Source organism: Hypanus sabinus, chromosome 2 (assembly GCF_030144855.1).
Source record: "Hypanus sabinus isolate sHypSab1 chromosome 2, sHypSab1.hap1, whole genome shotgun sequence".
Lineage (NCBI taxonomy): Eukaryota > Metazoa > Chordata > Chondrichthyes > Myliobatiformes > Dasyatidae > Hypanus > Hypanus sabinus.
Window position 1 is genome coordinate 87,754,512 of NC_082707.1, and position 26,715 is coordinate 87,781,226.

General features: G+C 43.3%; 1 protein-coding gene across 4 annotated transcripts in view; it reads right to left on the reverse strand.

Annotated features, from left to right (window-relative positions):
* kif1aa (kinesin family member 1Aa) overlaps window positions 1–26,427 on the reverse strand; it is a 320,477-nt gene extending 294,050 nt beyond the window's left edge. For 2 of the 4 annotated variants that reach the window (XM_059949994.1, XM_059950017.1), the window contains exons 1-2: window positions 26,277–26,427; window positions 11,935–12,108 (exon numbers count right to left, since the gene is read on the reverse strand). In XM_059949994.1, coding sequence (XP_059805977.1) covers window positions 11,935–12,040 — 106 coding nt within the window. In that variant the 5' untranslated portion in view covers window positions 12,041–12,108; window positions 26,277–26,427. The remainder of the gene's footprint in view (window positions 1–11,934; window positions 12,109–26,276) is intronic. The other 2 variants (XM_059950003.1, XM_059949986.1) reach the window with 1 other exon arrangement.
* Window positions 26,428–26,715: the final 288 nt, after the last annotated feature.

The following is a 26,715-nucleotide window of genomic DNA, read 5'->3' on the forward strand; positions in this document are numbered from 1 at the left end:
GTCTGACACAGGGGCAATGCTCCTTCCAGAGTACTGAACAGAGCGGGAGTTGAGGGGAAGATCTGTCTGACACGGGGGTACAGCTCCATTCATTACGTTGACTGGGGAGGGGAGGGGAGGGGAAGTTTCTGCCTGACACAGGGACAATACTCCATTCAGAACGCTGACCGGAGAGGGGAGGGGAGGGGAAGGGAAGGTCTGTCTGACACAGGGGCAATGCTCCATTCAGAATGCTGACCGGAGAGGGGAGGGGAGGGGAAGGGAAGGTCTGTCTGACACAGGGGCAATGCTCCATTCAGATCGCTGACCGGAGAGGGGAGGGGAGGGGATGGTGTGTCTGACACAGGGGCAAAGCTCCATTCAGAACACTGACTGGAGAGGGGAGGAGAGGGGAGGGTATGTCTGACAAAGGGGCAATGCTCCATTCAGAACGCTGACCGGAGAGGGGAGGGGAGGTGAAGGTCTGTCTGACACAGGGGCAATGCTCCATTCAGAATGCTGACCGGAGAGGGGAGGGGAGGGGAAGGTGTGTCTGACATAGGGGCAATGCTCCATTCAGAACGCTGATCGGAGAGGGGGGTGGGAGGGGAAGGTGTGTCTGACATAGGGGCAATGCTCCATTCAGTAAGCTGACCGGAGAGGGGAAGGGAGGGGAAGGTGTGTCTGACATAGGGGCAATGCTCCATTCAGTAAGCTGACCGGAGAGGGGAAGGGAGGGGAAGGTGTGTCTGACATAGGGGCAATGCTCCATTCAGAACGCTGACCCGAGAGGGGAGTGGAGGGGAAGGTATATCTTTCACAGGGGCAATGCTCCATTCAGAACGCTGACCGGAGAGGGGAGGGGAGGGGAAGGTGTGTTTGACACAGGGGCAATGCTCCATTCAGAACGCTGACCGGCGAGGGGAGGGGAGGGGAAGGTGTGTTTGACACAGGGGCAATGTTCCATTCAGAATGCTGACTGGAGAGGAGCGGAGGAGAAGGTGTGTTTGACACAGGGGCAATGTTCCATTCATTACGCTGACCGGAGAGGGGAGGGTAGGGGACGGTGTGTCTGACACAGGGGGTACAGATCCATTCGGAATGTATCTGATGGTGGCTTCCTGAGGTTTTCAAAATGTTGAAATATTACCTGTTAAATATCGAGGTTGATTTGATGTAAGTTTCAGATTCAGGTTGAAATTTGTTTTTCAAATCGAATATACATTCAAACATGGAATGAAATGTGTCCTTTCTGTTAATGAAACACACTCCCAAGGATTTTCTAGGGGCATCCGTCATTCTTGCCACACATTTCAACACCAATTTGGCATGCCCCCAAAACTCAGTAGAACAACACAGAATACACAAAATCAGAACGTAGAAAGCAAAAACACTGAAACCAGTCCCATTCCTCCCTCCCTCTTATGCATCCAGCCACCCATCCACTCATAGCTGTACAGTGTCCTCTAACACCAGGTCAGATTATCTACGGCCTCCAGCTTCCTGTGGACTTGTGGATTCGGGTTTCGATCCACACCTTCAATCAACCTTTAGTCTTCAATCTTCATTATCATCCAGGACCCGCAGATTTTGACAAATGGGGACATTGGATAAAAGCCCGAACTCCAGATCTCGAATGCCGATCTTGCTGATGACAGGATCCCAGACGTCATCTCCAGTCTGCCAGCTGACATCAAACCAAGCCCTCACCACTGGCCTTCGAAAACAGAGCACAGGCTTGGATTCTAGGATGTCGTCTATTTGCCCCAGATCCCTGTCCCTAAACCCTAACCTGATGTCCAACTCCTCCCACTGTCTCCCAAGCCATCCCTGGAAAACAAGAAAAAAAAATTTAAAACTCCAAGTCTGAGCCAAATGAGAAGGCAGCCTGGTACAATATTGAGCTCCAATACAAGGACAAGATAACCCTGTGGAGGTAACTGGCAACAAAGACAATGTTAAGCATTGTAAAAGGACAGGAAGCCATACTAATACCCTCATCAATATACCGGAGGAATAGATGGAGGGGAGTGAATTAAAGAGCACAGAAACAGGCCATTCAGCCCATGCTAAACTGTTATCTGCCTATTCCCATCACCGCACACCTGGATTATAGTCCTCCAAACCCTCCCCATCCATGTACTTATCCAAACTTTTCTTAAGTTTTGCAATCGGAACTGCATCCATCACCTCTATGGATAGCTCGTTCCACATTCACACCTCTTGAGTGAAGAAATTCCCCTTCAATAGTTTATCTTCAACCTTAACTTTGAGCTCTAGTTCTAGTTTCACCCAACCTCAGAGTAAAGACCCAGGTAGCATTTACTGTATCTAGACTCCTCAGAATCTCATATACGTACCCTCATTCTCGAATGCTCCAGGAAATGAAGACCCAATCTATTCTACTTTTCACTATAGCTCAGGTCCTCAAGTCCTGGCAAGATCCTTGTAACTTTTCATTGTACTTCTTGTCCAGGTAAAACCACTTGAAAAGCAATAATGAGATCTGCTTAACATTCTGGAAGGATGCAATTGTGTCAGTTATCAGATCTAGAAAGAGGGGCCATTGGAAATGGATTAAATGCAAGAAAATTCGAACCAAGAGAGTAGGGGCTCAGGGATTCACTTTTCAGGTTACAGGCTGAAGACCACATTCAAGATTAGACTGATGGAGGATCAGTAGATATGGGAACAATCCAGGTGGATGTGAATAGAATATTTACTTACGCAGTGATAAACAATCACATGAACTGTTTGGAATCAATTATCTTTTACAATATCAGTATGTATTTTTGATGATTGGGAACAACTCATTTAGTGTGAGTCTTAATATTAGTCAAATAAAAGCTATTAAACCAAGGTTACTTAGAGGCAGTGTTGATAAGTGTCCATGACTACTTTATGACTCAGGGAAGCAATTTGTTTCTCTTGACGTAATGACTGTAAATGACTCAAATAACACTGTAGAAATAAAAAAACATCGAGTCCCCTGGGATTTTGTTACATCAGGATGTTTAACACCATCTAGGAAGTAAAGATAGGGATCCAAGTACTTAAACTCAAATGAAAACTGTTAAACAGCATAAAAAAGTAAATTGACTAAAGGAAATTTAGAACAATGATCATAAAGTCTGAAGTATCAGTGAGGAAGAATTTCTTCCTCAATTATATACATTAAACAGGTCTTGAAGTAACACAGACCTGCTCATTTCACCTTCTGAAACCACTTCGAACAGCACTGAAATTCAGAAACAAGAGTTCAAAGATGCATTTTTTTACTCAGCACATTCTTACAGCAGTTGCCATTGAGACTGGATTCAAATGATTCTGATAAGATAGGGATGCTCAGCAGATTAGAGCAACGGAGAACAAGCAAACTAGAGAGAGCACTGAGCATCATCATCCAGTATGTGAGTCACTGCAGGTGAAGACGTGGCAGTAAACGGGGAACCAAATAAAATGATGTTCACAATAAACAACAGAATCAAAACTGTATTGCTGCAGCTTTACTCATCTCATTGCTATTTTGTGTTAAATAACAGGAGTGACTACATTGAAAAGGCCTGAGGGTTGCCGGTCTTAAACAACAACTGTGCAAATAACATAAATAGAAAGAGGAAGGAATGATCTTATTCTACAAACATTCCAAAATCAATTTTCTAATATTTTAATTATGCTAAATCTACTATTACCAACAAAGGATCCACCAAGTAGACTGAAACTTGTTGGAGGTGAGAATATTACAACTAATTAAAGTGAAGGTGCCCCATCTGTCACAAGCAAGACTCCCTGATGGACAAACATTTTGTGCCAAGATGAGGCCATCCTTAGGGTGGAGAGGCAACACCTTATATTCCATCTGGGTAGCCTCCAACCTAATGGCATGAATATTGATTTCTCCTTCCAGTGAACAAATTCTCTCCCCTTGGTCCCCACTTTGACCTTTTATCTCCTCTCACCAGCTACTGCTGCCCCCTGGGACCCTCCTCCTTCCCTTTCTCCAATGGTCCATCTCCTCTCCAGCCCTTGACCTTTCCCACCCACCTGGCTTTATCTGTCACCTTCCAGCTGGCCTCCTTCCCCTACCCCCCATCATATTATTCTGGTATCTTTCCCCTTCCTTCTCAGTCCTAAAGAAATGTTGACTCTCTACTCATAGATGCTGCCTGGTCTGCTGAGTTCCTACAGCGTTTTGTGTGTGTTTCTCCAGATTTCCAGCATCTGCTGACTTCCTTATGTTCAAAGTGAAGGCAGATCAGTTTTGGAAGGATTGGTGGATTGAGGTCATGGGTCTCCGGCACAGAGGAATTGTGGTCAAGTGTAGATCAGCCATTACATATTGAATGTTGGGAAGGTTTAAGGAGCAAAGTGGCCTTTACTGGCTCCTTTTTTTTAGTTCTTCAAACCTACCCAATCACTAGTCCTAGACAATTACAGCATGGATCAGAGACAGACTAAAACTTTCTTGATAATGTAATTTTAAAAAAATGAGCTAAAAACAACATCCGTTAGAAACAAAATTTATGTAAGTTAGAAGCTGGTTCATTAAACATTCCCAAGCCAGATTTCATAGTTAAGTTAAAGTTTTGTTTCTGAAGCATTATCTTCAACCTGAAACATTAAATGTTTTTTTTTTCCTTTCCACAGGAATTGCTTGGCCTTCTGAACGTTTCTAGTATTTTCTCCTTTTATTTTTGATTTCCAGCAGAGTGATATAAAAATTTTTTTTTTTTAAATGTCATTCATCTGATGAAGGGTTTTGGCACGAAACGTCGTCACTACCTCTTCCCATAGATGCTGTCTGGCCTGCTGAGTTCTGCCAGCATTTTGTGCTTTTTTTAATTTATTTCCAGCATCTGCAGATTCACTCGTGTTCTCATTCACAAATTTGTTTCTTCCAAGGAGACGGCCAAAGATGGACCACACCCACCACCCCAACCCCCATGTCAACTTCTTTACACTAGATTGATTTTAAAGATCAAAATAAATTTATTATCAAAGTACATGTTCTCTATGTTACCATCATCCATTTCTTGCGGGCATTTATTTACAAGATAAAAAGAAAGGCATTCAAATTTTACAAAAAGCTATATAAACAAAGACTGACATAAAACCAATGTGCAAAAGAAGACAAACTTTGCAAATAAAAAGAACAATACTGAGAACATGAGTTGTAAAGTGTCCTTGAAAAAGAGTGTGTAGTCATCGAATCCATTCAGAGTTGAGGTGAGTGAAGTTATCCACACCAGTTCAGGAGCCTGATGGTTGTATAATAACTGTCCTTGAAACTGGTAGTATGGGACCCAAGGTTTCTGTACCTCCTAGTGATAGTACTTCAGATTGCCAAAGCAAGAGGATGAAGATGTCCATAAGCTTTCCAGCCAGTCAACTTGGCTCACCTGGGAGCAAAATCTTGTTGTCAGTTACAGTGCATGGTTTTGCTTTGAGGGAGGTGTTCCACACATGTCTATATAGTCTGTGGCAACCATGGCATTTTCATTCAGGTGTCCAAATTTTAATTGATGCATTCACCCAGAAAACGTTTCTGATCGGTAACAGCTCCTGCCATTTGAAAAGCAGACCAGTGCACCAATCAGAAAATCAGCCTTGTCCAGTTCTCCAAGACTTAGTTTAAAAAAGGAATATTTTTAAGTTTTGTAAAGGATTTGGAAAGAAGAAAAGGATGCATTGAAGGGAAATGGAGCAAGAGGGAAGGCAGCAAGACCAAAGGAAATGCAGATGGGCACTAGGTAGGGAGTCTCTAGAGTTGGTACATAAGCAGTTCTCACCTTCGCTCAGTGTTTACATAACTACACTTAGACGTTTTGCTTACTTATCACAGCAAAAGAGGCTGAGAAGCTATTCAGCCCATCAGATCCTTCCGGTTCCAAGCAGAGCGATCCCACCAGATCCTCCAGCCTGCAACTCATTTACTTCCACATCCCAACATTCCCCCGATTCTTCTGCCGCTCACCTACACCTGGGAAAATTTACATGAGCCAATTAATATTCTGGAACATTTTTTTGGGATGTAGGAGGAAGATAGAGCACGTGGGATAAATAGTGCCATCACAAGGAGAAAGTACAAACTAAATATAGTTAGCAATAGAGGTCAGGATCAAACGTGGGTCTCTGGAGATCTGTGACAATAACATGAATGGCTACACACCAAACCCTGTGCGGTATGGCCTTGGGGCATGGGATTGCTGTTCATGTTTCACTTTTTCAGATACATACCATCACGCCTAGAATTGTTAATGCCTTTGTTTGTCTGTCCAGCCAATAACTCCACAGATTTTCCAGCTCCACTCTACATCAAAGAGTCTGTGAGACATCATGGGAACCATCCGCCACTCTCTAGCTCTCCCCTACCATTGCACTACCCATGTCGAAATTGCACGTATACCAAAGGTATGCACTAATATGAAAGGACTTTTGGCAATTTTGCAACTTACAACAAATAAGCATATCAGCATCAGGGACTGAAACGGAACCTTGAAAATTTAACCCTGAAGTTGAAAAAAGGGTTTCAAGCAATTTTCTGAGCTGGATTTACACTCAAATTCAAGAGGTGAACAAATAGCATCTGGTTTACTTAAGCCCATAGTAAGGCAATTTTATCTAATATTACCTCCTGTATTTTTGTACTTTTTCTTGACCAGCTTTCTCCAAATGTACCAGCTTTCCTCCATTAATCACAGATTATAATTCTCATAACCTTAAACAACTACTCCTAATCACCGACATCTGATAGAAACCTATAGTGAAATTATTTCAAAGTTAAACATGAACCCTGAGTACAGATCAAAAGCTGCAAGGGTTAGGACATGAGAAATTAACACTGGTTCATGTGATCCATCTCAACTGCTCCACTCCCATGTGTGGCCAATAGGATTACAACGTGGAGGACATCATAATTTAAACAATTATCAATCAACACATTACTTGGAAGCTCACCGAGCTTAGGGTTTAAGGAATACACCCATCTCACAAGACCATGCAAGCTGGGATAGAAATTCCAAGTTAACCCCTAGTAGGTAACCATACCTCCCACGGAAGTACCTCAGGGCTAACATATGTTAGACCCAAAATATCGATATAGCTACAAAGAAGGCAAAACAACGGCTGTATTTCATTCAGAGTTTTGATATGTCACCAAAGTGTATCCAGGACATCTTCAAAGAGTGATGCCTCAAAATGGCAGCACTCATCATTAAGGACCCTGTCACCCAGGATATCTACTGGGAACTTCACAGACTGATGCTGAGAACTGCCTGAGCTCTGCAGTTCAGGGGTCCAGGGTTCAGGTCTCGTTGGTGGCCCGGTAGCAGTCCTGGGCTGGACCCCTCATGCTTATGCTACATCTGCCCACAAAAACCTCCGGATGAGAGTGACAAGAACAAGAGTCATGGCGGCTCAGCTGTTGCCAGGATTTAACAAGGTCTGTGCCAATGGTTGGGGAAAACACGTCCTTGCGGCAAGAAATTGGCTGCTGGAAAAACCATCAATGGATGAGACCGGACAACATGGAAGTAACAGAATGCTACTTTAACAGCAACCCACATGAAAGAGGATGCATCAAGCACACATGGGGACACTGGCTACAACAAACACCGTCGTCCACATTCATGGAAAAACAACTGGTTACCCAGCAATCAAATGCTGTCAACGGAGGATTACTATGACATCTTGAGTTAGAAGAAATACAGTCACAATGCACCACAGCAACATCACTGCAAAACCCAGCTGACTGGGAAGTAAGAGTTCAAACCCCATCTCCACAACTCATAGATGGAGCATCAGCTCGTACCCAGGAAATGCAAGTTCGAACCTCACCTTGGGCTAGATTGACACTGGCTGCTGCAATCAGAGAGAAGATCGTAGCTTAAATGCTGACTGTCAATCAACAACCTAGGCTCCCCAGACTTAGCGACAAAATTCCATCGGACAGCATGCTAGAAACAGCCAATGAAGCACCACTCACAATTGCAACCTCCAGTATAATTGAGACCAATACCCTGATAAGTACATCAGCAGCTGCAGTCCTAGAAATGCTGGGCTACAAAATGAACTACAATGGAGAGTACTGTTATAAACCTCCGCCACCCACACCCACCCCCCCTCCCTGGAAATGACTGGAAGCCAAGTTGAAAACCACAAAGGTGGAGGTCACCAGACTAAGTGAGCTGCAGAAGGGTGGGGAGACCAAAGAGTTGTCTCGGCTACTAAGGAAGTACCAAGGTATGTCCATAACCGAAGCCCTGGAAACTGCCCAGCAACGGTTAACAGCTCCAGCTACCAGACCACAGAGGCCAAGCAGATAAATGCACTCTTCTCCAAAGAACCAGGAAGAGTGTTCGCACAACAACATGCCAGTACCTGAACCAACCAAAACAGCAACTGAGGAGTAGTGGAAGAGTATATGGGAGAAAGGAGCATCACACAACAGCAGTGCCCAATGGCTGAAAGACCAACAAACAAGACTCATAACAAAGAATCCTCAAAAAGGAGCAACACCATCAAACTACCAGCCTATAATAATAATAATAATAATAATAATACTTCCGTTACAGCATCAACATTTAAAAACACACATAGCAGAGCGCAGACTTAACTAAAGTACAGAATAACAATATACACTGTAAGTTACCAATGTGAAATAATTTGCAAAAATTTGCAATAATAATGTACGAAATAATAAAGCAGAGACTATTGTACTATGATGTGTGTTCTCCAGTCGCACAGAGATTAACTGTTGTCTATGCTTATTGTACTCAGTATGAAAGATTTTCTGTGACAGTCCTTGTGACAGCAGAGCTGAATGAGCCTGTTCGAAAGGGAGCTCAGCTGCTTATTCAGTAGGTCATGGAGACGATGACCTATTTTTTTAACCTAATCAACACGTACAAACAAGCTGGGGGAACTCAGCAGGTCAGGCAGCATCCGTACTTTTTAACCTGCCTGTTAACAACATGGAAGCTCCTATCAGGCATCATAGCCACCAAGCTGAAGGAGCATGTGTGTTAATTCCTGAGTCCTGCTCAGAGGGGGATTGGTAATGGAACCAGTGACTCCAAGCACCAACCACTGGTAGACAAAGCAGTCATTCAAGACTCCAAGACCAGGCAGCCCAACCTAAGCATAGCTTGGACTAACTGCTAGAAAGCATACTAGAATGCCCCACACATGGATCCTGAATTGTGTGTCTCTGTACAAGTCAACAAGACACTAATGACCTTCATTAAGAACTCAGTGGGCCGTTGGAGGACAATGCTAGAAGTTAATTCAAAGTCAATAGCACACGTGATCATCAGATGTGGAATATACCAGGGTGACGCCTTATCTCCACTGCTGTTCTGAATAGGCATGAACCCCCTCAAAGAGTGGATGTGGGCACAGGTTCAAGAGTGGAGTGACCATCAGCCACCTCCTGTACATGGATGACATTAAGCTGTATGAGACATTGACTCAATAACCTACCTGACAAGGGTGTACAGCAGAGACATCGGGATGTCATTTGGACTGGAAAAGTGCCGCTGGATGGTAGTGAAAAGGGGCAAACTTGTCAAGACTTAAGGAGTCCAGTTATCTGAAGGCCACATACCAGATGTACAGGACAGCTACAAATACCTGGGGATCCTGCAGGTGCATGGAAGCCATGATGCAATATCCAAGTACCTCTGAAGAGTGAGACAGGTCCTAAAAAGCCAGCTGAATGGGTGGGAAGAACAAGATCAGAACCGTCAACACATTCACCCTCACGGTCATCAGATACCCAGCTGCAATAGTGTGCAGACCAAGGAAAGAACTGGAAGCCGCTGACGTCAAGACCTGAAAACCACTAACAATACATGGAGTATTCCATCCAAAGTTGAGCGACTGTACACCCGCTGGAATAAAAGAGGACGGAGATTTGGAAGTGTCGAGGCCACAGTCCTGGAGGAAATGTGAAACATCCATGAGCATGTCAGGAAGATGGTCCCTAAAGATGAACTGCTAGGAAAATATCTCGGACAGCAGGCAGGGGACATGGAAATGGAAGTGGGTGCCACCACACCGGATGTACCATCCCCAGATATCAGAGGTGGCTGACAGAAAGAAGTCCTTCCAATGGCTGGAAGTGGTAGGGCTGAGGGATAGCACAGAGGCGCTGCTCGGCTGCACAAGAACAAGCGGTGAGCACAAGAGCAACAGAAGCAGGGGTCAATCACACCAGACAAGATCCAAAATACAGGGCTGTGCAAGGAATCCACTGAAACCATCCAGCACGTAGAGGCAGGGACAGCATACACTGAATAGCACATCCGAGTTGCAGGGATTGTGTACAGGAATATCTGCACTGAGCATGCATTGGAGACTCCCAAGTCCAAATGGGAAACACCCACGAAGGGAGTGGAGAATGACAGAGCGAAGATCCTGTGGGACTTCCAAATACAGACCGATAAGCAGGTGCTGACCAACCAACCACACAGAGTAACACTGGACAAGGAACAAAAGAAAGTAATAGTAACAGATGTGCCAATCCCGAATGACAGTAACATCAGGAAGAAAGAACATGAGAAGCTGGAGAAATAACAGGGCTTGAAAGAGCAGAGGGAAAGGCTAAAGCCAGAGTAATCCCAGTGGTAATAGGAGCACTTGGAGTTGTGACACCTGGCTCCAACAAATCCCAGGAACAACATCTGAGATCTCGGTCCAGAACAGCACACTACTAGGAACAGTAAGGAAAGTGCGCCAAACCCTCAAACTCCCAGGCCTCTGGCAGAGCACCCAAGATTGAGGGAAATGCACATACACATTACCCATAATGGATGAGAAAAAATGTTTATGGTTACTGTTATTCAGGTTTTTTTAATGTATTACAATGTACCGTTGCCACAAAGACAACAACTTTCACAACATATGCCAGTGATATTAAAGCGGACTCTGATTCTAATTCCTCCCAATAAGATTAATTCCCTACTCAATGAAGAGGGCCATTCATTCACAGTATCAGCTTGCTTCCTAAACTCAAAGCATGTGTAGAGTTAGGTGAGCTTTTTTGTTGCTATCTCACAGTATATCAATCCATCCCTCAGCATGCCCTGCTCTTGGCCCAACAACAAGGAACTGCTTTTTCTATCCTTTATGATTTCTTTCCCCATCCAACTTGTTTGAATGCTTGCCCTTCCCTCCTCTGCTACTGACACGGTGATACAGTATCATAAACACAGGCCCATTATAATTGGTCGTTCTGCAGAGTGCAAACTACTCAGCATTGGAGGAATCACAATCAAGCCCAATGTGAACTTGTGATCAATGATGAGTGGCCAGTGGTCAGTAGCTGATGCACTCAGCATCCTCCTTCCCGAAGCTGCAGTGATTACCGCCTAACTGCATTAGCTCTGGGTCAGAAATAATCAGGAATCCTGGTATTTGGACAACTTACACCCTGCAGTGAAAGAACATGAAATTTAATTTCTGGGCAATGGAGCAGAAGGAGTGACTTTTCAGTTGAGACAGCAAGTTCTCATTAATTTACCGGCTTTACTGTATTCTTTGTTCAACATAGCATATTGACATTTCCATTAAGTAACATGCTTCCAAAGCTGTTCATAAAGCTGAGAAGTGTAGAAGAATAATTAATCATAAAAATACCAGTAAAGACTACGCTCCTCCCATCAAACCACCATGACCTGTCAAAACTACATTCAGTAAAACAAAACTGGAATTCCTAGTAGCTGCTCTGAATGAATTACCCATTTCACGCTTTCAACGAAACATTATTGCACAAAAGCTCAGCGTCAGCAAAAACCCAGCTGACTCCAGATAACATCAAAGCAAAATGGCGCTGTGTGCTCAAGCCTGCTAGGGTTGAATCTGCTAGCTTTAGGATCATACAATCTCATTGTCTTTCTGTTTCCTATAGGAGGACGGATAAAGCAGAATAGATACAGTGTGAAAGCAGATACTCACTCGTTGTGTTTCCTGACATCTGAATAATACATTTGCTTTCTCGGCCAATTTCTCTGGAGTTGAAAGGCCGCACTCTCACCGCTACCTTCACGGAGGAACCGGCCATCTTGTTTTTGTGGAACAGTCAACAGAGAGGCTGGATTTATCTTGTGCTGTCTTGGTCAAATTATTGCCCTTGAGAGAGGAAGGGAAAGAATATGTTAAGCTTTTTAATTCCCACTGTATGTCTACATATTATGTGTCTGTCTTACAGATAAACCTGGCAGAATCCTGACATAAACATGACAAAGTCTGCAGATGCTTGAAATCCTAAGCAACACACACAAAATGCTGGAGAAACTCAGTCAGGCAGCATCTATGGAAATGAGTAAACAGTCGACATTTCGGGCCAAAACCGTTCTTCAAGGCTGAGAAAGAAGGGGGAAGATGCCAGAATAAAACAGTGGGGTGGGGTGGGAAAGAGGACAGCTGGATTGTGATAGGTGATGCCAGGTGGGTGGGGAAGGTCAAGGGCTAGAGAAGGAAGAATTTGATAGGAGAGGAGAGTGGACCATAGGAGAACGGAAGGAGAAGGTGACCCTCGGAGAAGTAATAAGCTGTTGAGAAGAAGTAAAATGTCAGAGTGCAGAATGGGGGGGGGGGGGCAGAAACCGTGATATAATCTTTTTCAACTGACCCAATGTAATTCCCTTTATTACTGCCTGGTACACAGGCCCTTGCTCAGGTTATTATTCTTCCTGAATGAGGAAGCAGTGATTGACATCAAGGTAATCCACCAGTGGGTGGGAGGCTTAGGGACAATCACCCGAGTTCATACACACTGGGTGGTCAGTTAGACTGACCACTCCACTGGCAGAGGGACTGCAGTGTGGAATAACCACTCCACTGGCAGAGGGACCACAGTGTGGACTGTCCACTCAACTGGCAGAGGGACCACAGTGTGGACTGTCCACTCAACTGGCAGAGGGACCAGTGTGGAATGACCACTCCACTGGCAGAGGGACCACAGTGTGGAATGACCACTCCACTGGCAGAGGGACCACAGTGTGGAATGACCACTCCACTGGCAGGGACAGAAATGTGGAATAACCACTCCACTGACACAGGGACTGCACTGTGGGCTGAAGACCACACAGGCTGGAAGTAGCAGTGCAAACACAACATAACACAAAGCTGGAGAAGTTCATCAGTGTGCAGGAGGAGCCTGTCAAAGGATTACAGAGAGCCTAAAATTGTGTATGCACATCAGCAAACAAACACCTTTACTGTGCAATTGAAAAAGTGAATTGTTTCATAGTAGTTTCCACATTTTGCAGCCTCTCAGGAATACTGCCTGTGAGATTCCTTTGTTGTTCCATTTACCTGGAGCTCTTTATCAGAGACAGACCACATCCAACGACAAAGAAAAAGCAGCTTGTATGGTCAGCCTTGATGATATTTTCAATATCACTGGTTTGAAAAATGGTAGTTCTTATTACCACAGAACAATCATGCTTTACTAAAGTCTTTTTCTCTAATCTTGTACCATTTGAAGGGATAACCATGAAAATAACTTATTCGTCCTCACTAGGATCTCTACATTTTGTAGCATCAAATGTGGTATCAACGACATACAGTAGGTAGGAAAAGGAAAGAGGTCCTGAAGAGAGAATAGGGAGGTAGGTGTAGGGTCCTCCAGGGTAGTAAGATTTGGATTGCTGCATGTGCCATGTAAGAATAGGAACATTTTGGCAGTTGAATCAGTTGAAGTGGTTGTAGAATTGAGGAGGGGGCAGTGTTTCAGGTTTGTGGATCACTGGGATCTCTTTGGGGAAAGGTGTGACCCATACAAAAAGGACAGGTTAAACCTGAACCTGAGGGAGGCCAATATCCTCACAAGCAAGTTTGTTAGAGCTGCTGGGGAGAGTTTATACTAATCTGACTGGGGGATGGGGACCAGAGTGATAGGACTGAGGATGGAGCAGTTGGTATACAAGTAGATGCAATGTGTAGTGACACTGTGAGGAGTAACATAATGCCAAAATCACAAAATACAGAACAAAGCAAATAGTGGAAGTTAGATGTTTCTGTAGAGCAGTTAGATATGGGCAGGTATGATGATCTGGGCATCGCTGAGTTAAGACTGAAAGTAGATCATAGTTGGGAGTTTAACATCTAACGATGCATCTTGTATTGAAAGGTTAGGTGTGTAGGCTGAAGGAGTGGGGTGGCTCTGTTGGTAAGAAATGAAATGAAATCCTTAGAAATTTGTGACGTAGGATGGGAAGATGGAGAATTCTTTTGCATAGAGATAACAAACTGCAAACCTAACGTTGTGATAGTCATGAGGAATTTCAAAATGCAGGCAGATTGGGAACATCAGGCTGGAACTAGAGCCCAACTGAGGGAATTTGTAGAATACCTATAAGATGGCATTTTAGAGCAGCTTGTTGAGCCCACTAGGGGAACAACAATCTGGACTGGGTGTTGTGAAATGACCAAGATTTGATTTGGTGATTTAAGGTAAAGGTGATTTAGGAGGGAGGCAGTGATCATAATATGATAGAATTCACCCTGCAGTTTGAGAAGGAGAATCTAAAATCGGATGTATCAATATTAATGTGGAGCAAAGGGAATTACAGAGGCATGAGAGAGGAGCTGGCCAAAGTTGATTGGAAGGGGACTCCAACAGAGATGACAGCAAAAAATTTAGAGGGTGCAGTAAAGATACACCCCAAAGATAAAGAGGTATTCTCAGTGGAGGATGTGCAGATATGGCTAATGAGGCAAGTCAAGGACAGCATAGGAGCAAAAGAGAGAATATAATTTATTAATTTAGAGATACAATGTGGAACAGGCCTTTCTGGTCCTCCCAGCCATGCCAGCCAGCAACCCTCGATAACCCCTGATTTAACCCTAACCTAATCACGGGACAATTTACAATGAAAGTTAACCTACTAACCAATACACCTTTAAACTGTGGTGGAAACTGGAGCACTGCAGAAAACCCATACATTCCGCGGGATGACATATAGACTCAGGAAGGTAGAGGCTTTTAAAAACCAACAGAAGGCAATTAAAAAAGCCATAAAGAAATTATGAAATATTAAGGGAGGCTAGCTAATAATATAAAAGACATCACAAAAAGGTTTTCTCGGATACTTAAAGAGCAAAAGAAAGACGAGAGTAGCTATCAGACTGCTGAAAAATGATGTTGGAAAAGTAGTAATGGGGGTCAAAGAAATGTAGGAAAAATTAAAAAGTATGGATACAGGTATCAATTATAGCCAATGACTAAATGACAAACTCAGCTATCTTCATCACGGATGATGACTGGTCATGTCTAGTCCAGTGGTATTTATAGCCCCATCATCCATTCCTTCCGATTGGTTCGTCCTCATCCAATTGGGTTTTTGATACCGCCTGGTAAAGAAAGCCATTGAAATAAAACTTGAGGAAAATAATTTTAACAAAGATAAAGATCTCACTCCAAGTAAGAACTGGAATTCGATTGTAAACAAAGCAGGACAGCAGAAACCTGATTGGATAAGGGCTAACTAATCAGGAAGGCCAGAATCCAGGGGTATAAATACCACTGGACAAGACATGCCCAGGCATTATTGCTGATGAGGATGACAGAATTTGTCATCCAAACGTCGGTTAAAATCGATACCTGTACCCAGCTAGAAGGCCGGGAAGAGTTTATTCCTCATATGCACTCAGAAAGCACTAGATCCTTTTTCAAAAGGAGTAAGTATTTTACATTGGTCTTCCCAATGGAAGATGCTAGCAGTTACTATTACTATGGAGAAGTTGCTTGGGAAGATGAAAAGTATGAAGGTAGATAAGTCACCTGGACCAGATGGACGACACAATCTGAAAGAGGTAGTTGAAGAGATCGTGGAGGCATTAGTAATGATCTTCCAAGAATCACTAGATTCTGGAATGGTACCAGAGGACTGGACAATTGCAAATGTCACTCCACTCGTTAAGAATGGAGGGAGGCAGAAGAAAGGAAATTATAGACCAGTTAGCCTGACTTCAGTGGCTGGAAAGATTTTGGAGTCTATTATTAAGGATGAGGTTTCAGTGTACTTGGAAGCATATAACAAAATAGGCCAAAGTCAGCACAATTTCCTAAAGGGGAAATATTGCCAGACAAATACTGTATGTTGGAATTCTTTGAGGAAATAATAGGCAGAATACACAAAGGAGAGTCAGTGGATGTTGCATATTTGGATTTTCAGAAGGCCTTTGACAAGGTGTTGCACATGAGACTACTTAACAAAATAAGAACCCATGATATTACAGGAAATGTACGAGCATGGATAGAAGATTGGCAAACTGGCAGGAGGCAAAGAATGGGAATGAATAGGCCCTTTTATGGTTGGCTGCCTGTGAGTAGAGGGGTTCATGTTGGGACCACTTCTTTTCATGTCATATCTCAATGATATTTGCAGAATGATATGAAGATAGATGAAGTGGCATGTAATGTTCAAGAAGCAGGACTCTGCAGGACTTAGATTGGAGGAATGGGCAAGGAACTGGCAGATGGAATATGGTGTAGCGTAGTGCATGGTCAAGCACTTTTGCAGATGGAATAAAGGGGTGGACTATTTTCTAAATGGTGAGGAAATTCAAAAATCAGAGGTGCAAGGGGACTTGGAAGTCCATGTGGGATTCCTTGAAGGTTAACTTCCAGGTTAAATTGAAGGTAAGGAAGGTGAATGCAATGTTCACATTCATTTTGAGAGGACTAGAATATAAAAGCAAGAAAGTAATGCTGAGACATTGGTCAGACTGCACTTGGAGGATAGTGAGCAGTTTTAGGCTCCTTATCTAAGAAAAGATGTTGGAGGGGCATTGGAGAGGGTTGGCTGGCTGGTGGCGTAGTGGCATCAGTGCCAGGCTTTGGAGCAAAGGCTCCCAAGTTCAAATCCAGCCGGCTCCCTTGCATGCTTTCCATCCGTGCTGGGTCGAGCTTCGAGCTAGCAACTCGGCCTCGTAACAACAAGAATGCCTGCTAAAAAAATGTTGTCATCCCGATGACTCCACTCAGAGTTAAGGGCTTTCTTCTTCTTCTTCATTGGAGAGGGCTCCCAGAGGAGAATGATCCCAGAAATGAAAAGGTTAACATATGAGGAGCATTTGATGGCTCTGGGCCTATACTCAGAAGAATGAGGGAGGATCTGATTGAAACCTTTCCAATATTGAAAGACCCAGATAGAGTGGATGTGGAGAGCATGTTTTCTATACTGGGGAAGTCTAGAGCCAGAAGGCACAGCCTCAGACTAGAGGTACATCCATTTAGAATAGAGATGAGGAAAATTTTCTTCAGCCAGAGGGTGGTGAATCTGTGGAATTCATTGCCACAGACAGCTATGCAAGCCAAATCATTGGGTATATTTAAGGCACAGGTTGATAGGTTCTTGATTAATCGAGGCATCAAAGGTTACGGGGAGAAGTCAGGAGAATGGGTATAATGGAATGACAGAGCAGACTTGATGAGCTAAATATCCTAATTGTGTTCTTATATTTCATAGTCTTAAACACAATCTCAGGAGTAACGATACTACTTTACTCTGAACTGAAGGTCAGTCATTCCCCAACCAAGCCTTATGATCACTTCAGAGTGCCAGGGCTGAGCTCTGTCACATCTCCAACTGTGCTGCTCTCTACTCCATTAGAAACATCACCCAAATACAAAAAGAACAGGAGACTTTGTTTATTTTTCCTTCCACCCACTGAAGCAGGTACATGAACTTGATTGCACTGTGGCTTCCTTAAAGCACAAGCATTGATAAATTGCACGCACATCCATGGGGGACCACCCTGGCAAGTACCTGTCGTAGAAGCCTCTATTGGGCACAATTATTCATCACATTTTTGCTGAACTCCAGCAGTTAATCTCCCAACTCCCCTCCTCTCGTTTGTCCAGTAGCAATTATTTCCCTAAAGCTGGAAGGGTGTTGCTGGTATTGCATTCTCTTTTGGAACTGACAACAGAGATCACATGTGGCCTGATTTTAACTATGATGCAGCTCTAAATGTGAAAGTTGGGGCATCATCCTAAATTTTCATAAACAGTGTTAAATTGACCGTCATTCCCACTTCAACACTTGTGAATCACCTTCAGCACAGAGTGAGAGAATAAGAGAAACAATTACAGTCAGAAATGATAATTGATGATGAGAGAGAATTCATAATTACACCTGGTGAAATAGAGAGGTATAGTAGAGATAAAAATAATACCGACAGTGAGTGAAGTATAACTCACGGATATGGAGAATGAGAGGAGGCATTAAGGATTAATTATTACACAGAAGGAAAGACAAACAGCAGGACACTTATCGGCAGACACTTGGCTGTGAGGACTGACCATTATTTATAGAGGGAGGGATAGAAGGACAGATGTGAGAGTATGTCAGCATTTGCCACTGGAAAGTGAGTAGGTGGCTGTGAAGAGTCAAACTGTGAGAGAAAAGCAGAATTTCCAAGTGGATGATTCCTCAAAGCCAATATATCGTTGATATCCATCACAGGATTTAACTTCTGCTCCAAATCCTTCTACTGGATTATATAAAATCGCATGCTGCTTGCAGCAAAGATTTGGACCATTCAATCTGACCATAAATGGCAGAATCTTTGTTCATTCAGTCATATAGCATGAAAGCACCCCCTCCAGCTTAAGTCACCTATACCAATTGCTTTACTCAGAAAGCCAGTCCCAGCTGCCCGCATTTGGCCTGTAGACTTCTAAGCCTTTTCCATCCATGTACATATCTAGATGGATTTTAAATTTTACTAATGTGGTCAACTCAAACACCATTCTAAATATGCACAATTCATAGCATAAACACAATGACTTGCAGTAGAAGCTTCCCCTGGTGTTCCTATTAAAACTTTCCCCTCTGATTTTAAACCTATATTGTCTTATTTACAGCACCTCCTCCACAGGAAAAAAAACTGCTTATACTTCTATCAGGAACTCCTACCTCACCAAATCTCCAATATTCTAGTGGACAAAGACCCAATCTACGTAAGTTCTCCTTGCAACATCCTGGTCTGTCTTTTCTGCACACTTTCTAGTTCAATAACGTCTTTCCTATTAACAAGGTCAGCAGAACTGTACACAATACTCCAAGTCCAGCCTCACCAACGTCTTATATAACTGCAGCCTAACTTTGCACCTCCTAAACTCAATGCTCAGACTGATGAAGGCCAGTGTGCCAAACACCTTAACAAGACTGCAGTATGTTGTGCGCAGCAGGTCTTGGGAGTGCTTTGCATGAATCGCAAAAGGTTTTCAGGTGTGAATAGGTTAGCAAGAAGGCAAATGCAATCTTAGCCTTCAATCCTAAAGGATTTGAATTTAGAGAGGATGTATTGCAACTGTACAGGGTACTGCTGAGGCTGCACCTGAGGTACTGTGTTCAGTTCTGTTTTTGATTCTTGAGGGAAGTTATACCAGCTTTGGAACTAGTTTTGCCAGGCTGTTAATAGCTTCTTCTCTCAGGCTGTGAAATTAATGAATACCCTGCCTCCACCAAGGTTGTGTCAATAGGACAGCGAGCTGTTCACTGTACTGTTTACCTGTGCTGTGCTTTACCATAAGCACTTTGAATTATATTTTGTTAGCTTACTTATAGAATAATATTTTGGTTTATGTGCTGGTGTAGTATAGGTCGGGTAGGTGAACCATGGTCTGGAGGAACATGGTTTCATTCGGCTGGTAGTACTGGATGTACAGTCAGTTGACAATAAACTTGATCTGGTACAGAGGAGGCTCGTGGGGTTGATTCCAGAGATGAGGGGGTCAGTTTATGGGGAGAGATCGAGTCATCTGAGACGAATCTTATAGAAACATAAAATTATGAAAGGGATAGATATGGTCGAGGCAGGAAAGTTGTTTCCACTGAGACTAGAACCTATGAAACATGACCTCAAGATTTGAGGGAATAGGTTTAGATGAATACAAGGAGAAACTGGTTGCCCCACAGAGAAGTAAATCTGTCCAATTCTCTATCCGGGGCTGATTAAGGGTTGTGGGGAAAAGGCAGGTAGGTGAAACTGAGTCCATGGCCAGATCAGCCATGATCTTATTAAATGGCGGAGCAGGCTTAATAGTTTAGATGGTATACTCCTGTACTTAATTCCTATATTCTTACGTTCTTATCTATCTATGCTGCTGCTTTCAGTGAACTATGCACTTGCATTCCTAAGACTCTCTGTTCAGTAACAATCCCAAGGACCATACTATTCATTATATAATTCCCACCCTAATTTGATCTCCCAAAATGCAATACCTCACACTTCATGTTCCACAGAAATAACTTCCCACCTTTCAAGTAATTTCATTAATATATCCTATTTCTTTCCCCAACATATGTCCAAAACCTTCAGGTGCAGCCATATGGTTTGTCCAATTCTCCTGTGTCCATTCATCTCACTCCGGGTATCTCCAAATTTCTAAATGGAGGCTTCTTCTCAACATTTACCAAACAAATCTTTCCTAACATTCATTATGCCGTCCCTCTGCCTTCCCTAAAGGAATCACAGTAAGCTCTCAAACTTCTTACTTTTGGTGGTGATTGTAACTTATCTATTGATGTCCAGGTTGTGACACTTGATCTGGGTGTGTCCTGGAAAAGACCAGAAAGCACAGTCTTTGTTTATGTGTTCCACTGACCACCTTCTGCTTCTGTAGTCATAATTTAAGCTTCCATCAGTAAGACCTGATGAAAGGTCTCACCCCAAAATGTTAACTGTCCATTTCCCTCCACAGATGTTACTTGTTACGGCTGTGTTCATCCAGAATTTTGTGTGTTGCTCCAGATTTCCAACATCTGCATTCCTTGTGTCCAACAGCATACGTTCCTTATCCAGTTTGTATCCAGGCTACTCCCTATACTGGTTCTGTAGGGTTAGGGATGTGATCTTTGTTCACAAAGTTGATAGTGTTCCCTCTAGAGTTCTTTATGTCTCCTAAACATTTTTGGAATCTGACTTAGTGATTCATCTCAGATATTGGAATCCTTCAGTGGGTGAAGTGTGATATGGACAGAAGAACAAGCAACAGGGCCTTTCTATCCGCTACCGGGGAATGCAGGGTCCAGCAGTTTTGGGAGTCAATTGCCAGGTGTTAAATTCAGTGTTCATATGCATGGTCAGGTCTTCTGTGCATTTGACATTGTAATGTTGCACTGTCTATTCACAGGTGAGAAAAATATTCCAGTTGTTCTTCCACTGGGCAAGGCACTTGAGGCTTATCAGGCGATTCTTGCAGGATTCACAGCTGTGGAGAAGACTTGGGATTATCAAGGAATGTTGTTTGAGTCCTTTTGCCATGGGTGTTCAGCCCTCCTAAGACAAATCTGGCACATCTGAAGTTATAATGGATCTCCCTTCTGTGTGAGGTGATTGTCAAGGTATGCAAAGTGTTCAATCTTCTCCATTTTCTCCTCATCGATAACCATCTATTTCCAGGAGTTGGTCGGCTAGAAGCTGGCAGTTAGAACCCTGCAGTTTCTTGGAAGTTGAGAGTAAATCCACACTTGAGAAAAGCAATTTAGGGACAACTGTAGTCCTCCTATAAAGATCCTCAAAATAAAGTGGAATTATTTCCAGTTAATAAAAATAAATGTTGTCCTTTCTACTGTGCACACAATTAGCATCATCAAACATCAACTGCATGCCCAATACTGCTGTCTTCACAATCTAATCAAAGAGGAAATACTCAAAGGGGTCAGAGAAAACATTGTCAGAACACCTCAGAGGGAACCTTAAGAAATCTGACATCAGAATCTGGGAGATAGATCAAAGAGCAGAGTAGCATTACAGCACTTCCTGACTGATGGCACATGCTATTTTGAAGACAACCATTCTTGCCTTAAGGCACAAAGTACAGAAAGAAAATAAACCGAGTTCTGTTCCTTCAGTTGACCATCACCGCTACAATGTATGTATCAGGTTTTTCAACAACCAACACACTCACCTATAACGTACTATCTATAGGTACTATCCAGACACTACTCAGCTGTTTCTGTGAACCAAAGTGGTCACACAGTTACACTTTGCAGATTCCATGAGTTTTGCTGAAGGCTTGATTGTCTCTGATCTTCAACCAATGGGCCTGAAAGTTCTATTGTTTAAAATGTACTTCAACCACAAAGATGTATTTGGACATCATTTCCAGTATCATTTTTCAAGCTTATCTGTCAGCGAAACACTGGCTAACAATGGGTAGTATCTATAGAAATGTCATCAGACCAGATGAATTCAGCTGATGCTGAAATCTGAGCAAGTCATTCACACAAATGTTGAAAGATAATGGGGTCAGGCCTAATCTCTGAGAGAATTTACTGTTAACCATATAAACCTGACTTACCTGTTCTCTTAAAGTCAACATAGGCCTGGCAATCAAATTGCTTCCCTTCTCTACTTAGGGGATGAAAATACAAATGGAGGTTGTCAGAGAATATTGCTGCAACCTGCAAAGTTGTTTCCAATCATTAGGCTAGTGCAGGAAACACCTATCACATTTGCTGCTATGAAGAACAAAGGACAACCCCACTCCCAACAAAGGCATAGCTTATGAATACAAAATATAAGATGAAAGTATCACATCTTTGTTCAGCCAAGCAGGGCAGATGATCTAACTCAGCTTGCTCCTGATGTCCTCACGATCGTCCAAGCCAACCTCCAGACAACCTGATTCGGTGCATGTTGAGAAATGTTTAAGAACGCTGGACAAAATCTATGCTATTAGGCAACATCCCACTTGTGACACTGAAGACCCAGACTTCAGTATTAACCATATGTCTGGCTATGAGATTCTAGTTACGTTTTGTTTTCCCATCAATGTGAAAAACTTCCCAAGGATATTCTATTCACAAAAAGCAGAAGAAATTTACTCTGGCTAATTACCAGTCTACTCCCAAACATCAGCACAATGATGAAATCTATTTTTGACAGTGCAATCAAGCAGCACTCACTCACCAATTATCTTCTCTCCAATTTCCAGTTTGAGTTTTCCAGAACCTTTCAGATCCAGATCTCATTGCAAGCTTGCCCCAATCAACAAGACTACACTCCAAAGATAGTACAGTGAATCAGACTTCCAACACAGAAAGATAGTCATAGTTTTTGATGGTCAATTATCCTATTTCCAGGACATTATTCAAAGAGTTCGTCAAGACAAGACCTAGACCCAACCATCTTTAGCTGCTTCATCAGTTATTTCCTTCCTGTTAAAGCATCTGTTTGAATGACACCCCATCCACTACCCTACACATTCATTAAAGCACCTGTTTGAATGACACCCCATCCCCTACCCTACACATTCATTCATTAAACCACCTGTGTGAATGACACCCTATCCACTACCCTACACATTCATTAAAGCACCTGTTTGAATGACACCCCATCCCCTACCCTACACATTCATTCATTAAACCACCTGTGTGAATGACACCCCATCCACTACTCTACACATTCATTCATTAAAGCACCTGTTTGAATGACACCCCATCCACTACCCTAGACATTCATTCATTAAAGCACCTGTTTGAATGACACCCCATCCACTACCCTACACATTCATTACACCAGTACAACAGACTAGACCACTCTATCAGCACATTCCAAACCCTATAATCCCTACCACTAAGAATGACAAGGGCAACAGATGCATGGGAACACCACTACTTGCATGTTACACTCCAAATAACACACCAGACTGACTTGGAAATATATCACAGATATTCTTTAGTCATTGGATTTAAACGCTGCATCTCCCTCCCCAACAGTACTATAAGAAGGTCCTTCAAAACAAGAACTACAGCAAGTCAAAAAGATGACTCACCACCACCTTCTCAACAGCTACTGGGGATGGGCAATAAATTGTGGTCTTGCCAGCAAGGCCCAAATACTGAAAAAAAAATCTATTTCAGTGGGATTTCCAGAGTTTTGTAGGATTTCAGAGAAAGAGGGCCCAGCTGAGTAGCACAGCTAATTGTCAGTGGTGATAAAAGTTATCTCAGCATCTCCATCACTGCAATCTTTGTATTCTGCAAATAATTACCAAAATTAAAGATTTATGGCATTCATCCAAGTAGGAAAATGTCAGGTGGGTACAGTGACTACGTAAAATTTCCCATTCCTTTATTGTCCATGAGCAATTACTACACAGAATGATAAACAAGAGAGATGAGTTAAAATCTAAGGGTATGATTAGATATAAAGCTTATGATTCATAATCCTGCTACATACTATTATAGAATAAATATTATGTCCCAATAACCAAATGGAAAATACCCAAAAAATCAGCTGCGGAATATTATTTTCCTACAAAGCTGCATTAGTGATGTCAGAATTACGTACAAATTACAATGGTGACAGACATCTAGCACAACAACCCCCACTTGGAATGAAAAAGCAAATATCATTCACACAGGCACATACACGCAGATACAAACACAAAGCTGAGAGTTCATCTCCAAAATGAGGATATTTATACACCAAATAAAAACACAAAATGCTGGCAGAACTCAGCAGGCCAGACAGCGTCTATGGGAGGAGGCCTGCTGAGTTCTGCCAACATTTTGTGTTTTTATTTATTTCCAGCATCTGCAGATTCACTCGTGTGCATATTTATACACCATTCAGGTTGGGCTTCCTCAGCTGCTGATGCAAGTCCAGGCTCTCTTTTGGGTTACTGCCTTGCAAATCTAACTTCCCAGAGTACAACGCAATGTAAAAATGGTGGAATTATTCTTCTGCGCAAAAAAAAAACAGAAAAGACTATTCCAGAAGAGAAAATGCAGGCACTTTAGGATCAATTCAATATATTTTATGAAACGAGCTCGTTCCTGAACAGTGGGTTTTGATACGAGCAACAAAGACATGGATGCATGAGCTTTATGTCCATTCCTGGATCCATGTACATGCTCTCACTGATCTATCAACTTTTCCTGTTATAGCTGTTTTGATAAACTAATCAGGTTGAGGATGGTCACACTGATGTGCAATAAGCTCTCTATTAGCGACAGTTATGGTAATTGTTTCAGTTACACCCTAAAGCAGAGAGACTGCTTGACGATAAGCCGACCTGCCTCTGCCAACGTAAATACGCAGGTTTCAAAATGCTGAGGCAGAGGGAGGCATCCTGCATTACACAGGCAATTAGTTTTCAAAAACAATGCATAGAGGGAGAGGAGAGAGCTAAGAAGAAAGATGTCCCTTGGTGATATCCCATTAATAACAAACCTCCTTAATAACAAAAATGGATCTATATGATCTCCTAACTCTGGGAATAAAGGCAGAGCCCCATGGCTCAGGTTAGATGGAAATATGATAACTGGCTCTGGCGGCCATTTTAGATACTTGTTTTCCTTTTTTTTAAGTCACTGTTCAATGTAAAACACCACCAAGTAGAATACCTATTGACAGATAACCTTCCAAACAGCCATCTTTAATAAAAGCTCAACAAGATGTTAGGGGCAGTCTACTCAGTGTGATCTGATTCTCTGCAAGGTGAATAAACAGGGCATTAATCATGGATTTCTCAATGATGGAACAGGAATAACTGATCTGATGGGAAATGCCATTACATCACTGTAATTCATGCCCATCACATTGCAACTTTAAATACCAGCCATCTATAATATGGCTCATCATCCTTTTGGCGTGAGCATGCATCCCAGTGTAACCCTGGCTTGAGATCTGCACAGAGCCTCAAGCTGTCCGTGCCGACGGGCTCTCGCCCTCTCTCCCTCCCCGGCTGTGGCGTAGAGACGCTGAAGGAGGCGAGTTGAAGCACAATGCACCTGTTCTGGGATCAAATCAATGACAGGACAAATGCAGCCACAAGCAGACACCCATCCTTCCACATGAAGCCACGGCGCATAAACACCAGGCAACCCGAAGCATCAAATGAAGATTCAAACAGGGGCCGCACACATACAGGAGACACCCAAACACATAAGCAGAAAAGATGGTCGCGAAGAAAGAGAAAGCAAACATATCGGTAAGGAAGATGAGATATTACTCACTTCTCTGCGACTCGCCCCCACCCTACTCCCTCTCTCACTGATATGGGTGGAGACCTTGCGGGAAAATTCTCACCGCAACAAAGAGCAAGGAATCAGAAAACAGCCCGCTTGCCTCGATTGAAATAAGCAACTTGCTCCTCTCCCTTTCCCCTTCTCTTTCCCTTTCGCCGTAGAACCTCGGGATGTTCCCTGGTCCCCAGCCAGGGAGCGGGGCTGGCAGCGACAGAATAGGAAATCGGGCAGATTTAACACAAGACTGCAATGCGTCTGCCGCAGAAGGGCACCGGGACCGGCGTCTGGCGCGGCTCCTACCTGCAGTCTGGCTGGGAAGCAGCCTCACTCCATGGCCGGCTTCCCTGATGCTGATGCTGCTGCCGCCGCCGCCGCTCGCTGCCGACTGTTCCTGAAGCGGCAGCGAGCACCAAGCGATGCCTCCGACCTCACAGCTCCCTCCCCCTCCGTCCGCACTCACGTGGCTGGTTCACTGCGGCACCGGCCGCCCTCCCCCGCTCTTAATTACACCCCGGAGCACCCGAGCCACTTTATTCACAGGGTCCGGGGCTGGGAGAGCCGGAGGTTTGCCGGGGTTGGGATGGGTGGAGGATAAGCAAGACAGGAGCGGATGTGAGATGGACACTGGCTCTCCAGAAGGCGATCCGAAGTGACCAGGATAATCAGGGATGCAGAACAATATGAGAAACAGGCAGACAGACAGGAATCAGACACAAACAAGGAACGAAATCAGAAATAT